This window comes from Planococcus citri, chromosome 1 (assembly GCF_950023065.1).
Source record: "Planococcus citri chromosome 1, ihPlaCitr1.1, whole genome shotgun sequence".
In the NCBI taxonomy this organism is placed as follows: domain Eukaryota; kingdom Metazoa; phylum Arthropoda; class Insecta; order Hemiptera; family Pseudococcidae; genus Planococcus; species Planococcus citri.
In genome coordinates, this window is record NC_088677.1 from 19,685,898 (window position 1) to 19,690,376 (window position 4,479).

General features: G+C 37.0%; 1 protein-coding gene and 1 long non-coding RNA gene across 4 annotated transcripts; both read left to right on the forward strand.

Annotated features, from left to right (window-relative positions):
* Positions 1-2,098, forward strand: LOC135842070 (uncharacterized). The gene is made up of 3 exons (XM_065359408.1): positions 1-106; positions 179-258; positions 355-2,098. Exon 3 carries the CDS (start codon positions 366-368, stop codon positions 1,245-1,247), a length of 882 nt encoding a protein of 293 aa, XP_065215480.1. The 5' UTR covers positions 1-106; positions 179-258; positions 355-365; the 3' UTR covers positions 1,248-2,098.
* Positions 2,099-2,117: 19 nt separating this feature from the next.
* LOC135842078 (uncharacterized) lies at positions 2,118-3,883 on the forward strand. 3 transcript variants are annotated; one of them, XR_010558064.1, is made up of 4 exons: positions 2,118-2,409; positions 2,532-2,687; positions 2,758-2,890; positions 3,008-3,883. It is a non-coding gene; the product is annotated as an uncharacterized LOC135842078 (long non-coding RNA). The 3 variants fall into 3 exon arrangements; XR_010558065.1 differs by having other exon boundaries at positions 2,121-2,687; positions 3,008-3,147; positions 3,490-3,883; XR_010558063.1 differs by having other exon boundaries at positions 2,121-2,687.
* The last annotated feature ends 596 nt before the right edge of the window (positions 3,884-4,479 follow it).

Genomic DNA, 4,479 nt, shown 5'->3' on the forward strand with positions numbered 1-4,479 from the left:
ATGAATTTACGATGTTCGTATGCGATTATTCTAATGAAAATTTTGAGTAATTTTTGCGATTTATTATATGTTTTTTCGAAATAATTAGCTTTAAAAAGCAATATAGGTATGTAAAACAAACCACCCTACTCGTATATAGTAATAATTAAAACCAAAAACTAATAAATGTAAAATTTAGTGTTCCAGCGATTTTTTCCCTATCGAGCAGGTTGAAACGAAGTCCGAAAGGAGTTTTCAACGTGTTTGCCGTCTATACAAGTAATGAGTCGATATATTATTGTGTCATCGACAATTGTCTGACAACTAATTATACAGCAATCAGTCAACATATCCTTTTACATTTGATTATTATAGCAGCGAAGAAAATGACGCAGATACGCTGTGAAATATGCTTCCAATTTATAACGAATATAGGAGTACAGGAAGAGCCCTACATTTCGACGTGCGGCCACTTTTATCACTACCAATGCTACAGCCGACTGTTGCAAAGCTCAAAGCAGCAAAACAAACAGCATCAGTACATCAACAAACGCGCCCATCCCCGTTGCGTAGCGATTCTATCCCCAGCCGATTTTTCAAGATTCCATACTCGAATTGATCCTCGAATACAACACAGCGAATTGGCCCAGTTACGAGAACAGAATCATCAACTCAACACGATGGCAAGTAACCTCAGCATTGAAAACGATATGCTTCGAGGACAATTAGCTGAAAATCTACTAAATCAGTCGAAGCTGATGAAGGACTACACGGCGCTGAAAAGCAGTATTTCCCAACACGCCTTCGCGAATTGGAATCAAACTGCAATGGGCAATACGATGGGTCCTCCGCCAGGTATTCCACAACAGCAACCATCAATGTCGCGTCAAAATGAATCGATCGCCGACTGCGCGCCGACGGGACTACACATTCCGGCACCCGGCACTAATGATGCAGCTCAAAAAACACGTCCTCAGATAGACTACGACCGGAACCGATTTGATATCTCCAATCACGAAGATTTTGGAGTAAGGCATAATACCGAAGATCATACCCGTACGGTTCACCATAGTCGATACACGATTGGCGACAGATACGAGTGCATGGATGTAATGAAACGAAGATCGCCACCGGATGATAAGAAAGATGACCCACCGAGCAAAACCTCAAAAACGAACAAACCTTGCGACCGAGAAATGGAATGGCAACAAAACTACGATAGTTTCTACCCATCACGTAATAACAGTTCGCAGCAGATATGTAGATAGATATTAATTGAATACGAGGTAGACCAAATAGACGTGGTCCTGTGGCCAATAGTGCTCACAACCAGAAAAAGGAATATCTTTGGTTCAGGGTAGCGGAGACCAAAGAAATAGTGGAACAGTGGAAAATATAACGCATTCGTAATCGTTCCTCACCATCGTTGTTAATACTTTATACATATGTACTTACTTTAGTACAATTGTATGCTGAAAAAGACTCGCATACAGGCAAAAAAGAGTATTGAGATATAACCAATACCATTATGATTCTTTGTGTGAATGAATGTCGTTTTTTATTAATCGATCTGATTATTGTTTTCCTAAATTTGTACCAACATTTTCCCAAAATCTACTGTTTAGCAAAACGAGACAAGTTTTATTTCATCATGTTCAATGAACACTGAAACAGGATCCCACGTAAAGGTCCGAAAGAAGAGAGCGCCAGAGCTCACCGTCGCTTTCAAAATCGATACAATATCGATTCAACTACAATGAAACCTTTCCATCCGCTTAACCAATATCCGGTGAGATACACTCTCTTAGGGATTTTCACGCGTGGAGCTTATATTCATACAGCGTTAGCGGCGCAAGACATCCTTATGACCAGTGACGGCTACATCTACGGAATGTCGCAGTACATTTTACATTTAAAACTCAAACTCCGAAATGACTTACATCCGTCATTATATCGAACAGATTTAGGAATAATTGTCGAACTCCTAAATTTCTTGACATCTCTACCTACTCTCTAAATTTTGAAACAGTCAAATTTCACTGCTTTAGCAGTCACAACATTTTGCCTTTTTAAAAGCAGCAGTTTTTTGATTGCAAAACAGTAGAAAAACTACTGAACTAGTCATGTAAAAATGATTCTTGCTGACCAATTCAGTAGATTTTTCACAGTTTTGCAGTAAAAAACTACGGATTTTAAAAAGGCAAAATGTTGTGACTGCTAAGCAGTTAAATTTCACTGTTTCAAATTTAGAGAGTACACCGATCTCAAATGGTAATTGGGATTTTTTCAACAACGTAAGCGAGTTTGCTTTTAATGAACAATTTATTAAACTATTAAAATTATTAGGTACACCACAAACGCGTAGGTGAATTATTCTACATAATGCCGCTCATCCCGTATCCAGATTTCGTTTCATTTGTTTTAATTTAGGTATGTATTACTTTTATTAGATTCTAATTTTATTTTCATTTTTTACTTTAACAGGATTCCAAAAAGGGATGCAAGATCACGTTCTGCTTGAACGTGTTGTTTTTTCTGTTTCTGTACTTCAGGTACATATGAATCCTACCAATTGGCAGATTCAAATTTGAAACTGAATGAATTGCAGGCCAATAATGGGCGGATACCCTGCTTCAAGGGAGTAATTATGTGTGTTTCGCAGACTATTGGAAATACGCCAACGAACATAGCTATTGCAGATGAAACAGGTAAAGAATCATTATTCAATTTTAAAATTAGATCCTAATATGTATATTATATGTTCAGTACTGACTGTAGATAGGTTAGATGGAGGATATGCTGCAAGAAATTTCAAATATAAAGTAAATGGATACGAATTGTAAACGTTTTGAAAAGCCTTACAACACTGCCATGTGCATTAAACGAACGATTAGCAACAAAAATAAAAAAGGTAAGCCACCTCTCATGGTATCTACTTTTCTTCAAACATTTTAAAATTAGCAACGATATGAGTCTCGAAGTTAATGGTCTTTTAGACCCTTATTAACAATCAGTTTTTCTTCAACAGTCTGCATCTCGCGTCAAGTGACGCGCTCGAAGACGACGTCAACTTATGTATATCATATTTATCGGTACACGGAGATCCTACGTCGACGTGCTGGCGTTCGGAATACTACGAATTCGAAAGTTGTGATATTTCTGACAAAGGTGCTTAATTTTAATTAGGTATTTTTCATTCCACAGGTTTGCGTAGACACAGCTCAGATTCTATCATGTTGAGGCTGTGTCGACGTTGACACAGCCGAGAGTGTATTCACGGCGGACTAGATAGGCAATTTTATCAACATGAACGCCTACTGGTAGTTCAAACACATGACTGCCTAATCCAGCTTCGACATTCGTGAATCATAAATCGTGTCAATGTTGACACAGCCTCGACATTCATAAATCGTTATTATGTCTACGTCGACGCGGTCTCAATTTTTCTTCTGTGAAAAAAAATTTTAAATGAATTTTTTAGCAAATTATTTTATTAAATGAATTCGACAGCGACTTATCAACTGTATTATGTATACAGACAGCGTTATACAAAATTAGTCTGGCTAACAAAATTTAAATATCTACGATTGAGAAAATATTTTGAAGAACAAAGTGAAAATCCACCGGAATACATGGAAGTGGAATGAGTACGAACCATTTATCTAAGCGATATGAAGAATACTTGACGTAAATTTAGTATTTAGCCCACTAGTGGCAGTAAGTCTTTCGTTCCTCTTCCCTTCATTTCATTTTTTCTTTCGTATTATTTTTTCTGTTTTGTTTTGTACATTACTATAAAATATGCTAAAATTGACTTCTTGAAGTCTCATTTCCTGAAAAAATACGAATTTTAGACAACATTTTCGGATAATTAAAAATTAATAAAATCAATAAGAGGCCACCATGGTCCAGGCCTTCTTCCAGTAACGTCTCTTTTTTACGATCATCTCGAGGAATTCCTGGAGCAAGATAAGGACACTGTATAATGGCGACTTTTTCTTAACAAAGTAAAAAAGTACAGTTTTCTTGTCCAAGACCATTAAGTTCCTTTTATTCAACGTAAAATATAATACCAAAAAGGTATCACACGCGCAAAACTGTGTAATTTTGATTAATTATTGAATATAAAAAGAGGGAACCGGATATCAGAAATGGAAACAACACCTTCATGATAGGGATAGTTCGAATCTTGTCTAATAAAGATAGCAATGGAAATGGAAACAGAGAATGATTCGCCGATTGTTTATGGCCCCATAAACGGAATTAAGATAGGAAGAGCCCAAAAACGGAGTGACGTGCAAGGGCTTTGCCCTAATACAGGGTGAAATAATGGAAATTGAATGGGTACCGATCCAATCAGCTCCTGAAATATCCTCATTTCTAATATGCTAATCAAAGCAATTTGTTTCCCCAACGTGAAATATCAAAAGAACCGCCAAAGAGTACAACAACATTGTAGCGGGTCTCTAGAAATATCGATATTGTCACCAGAATTTACTT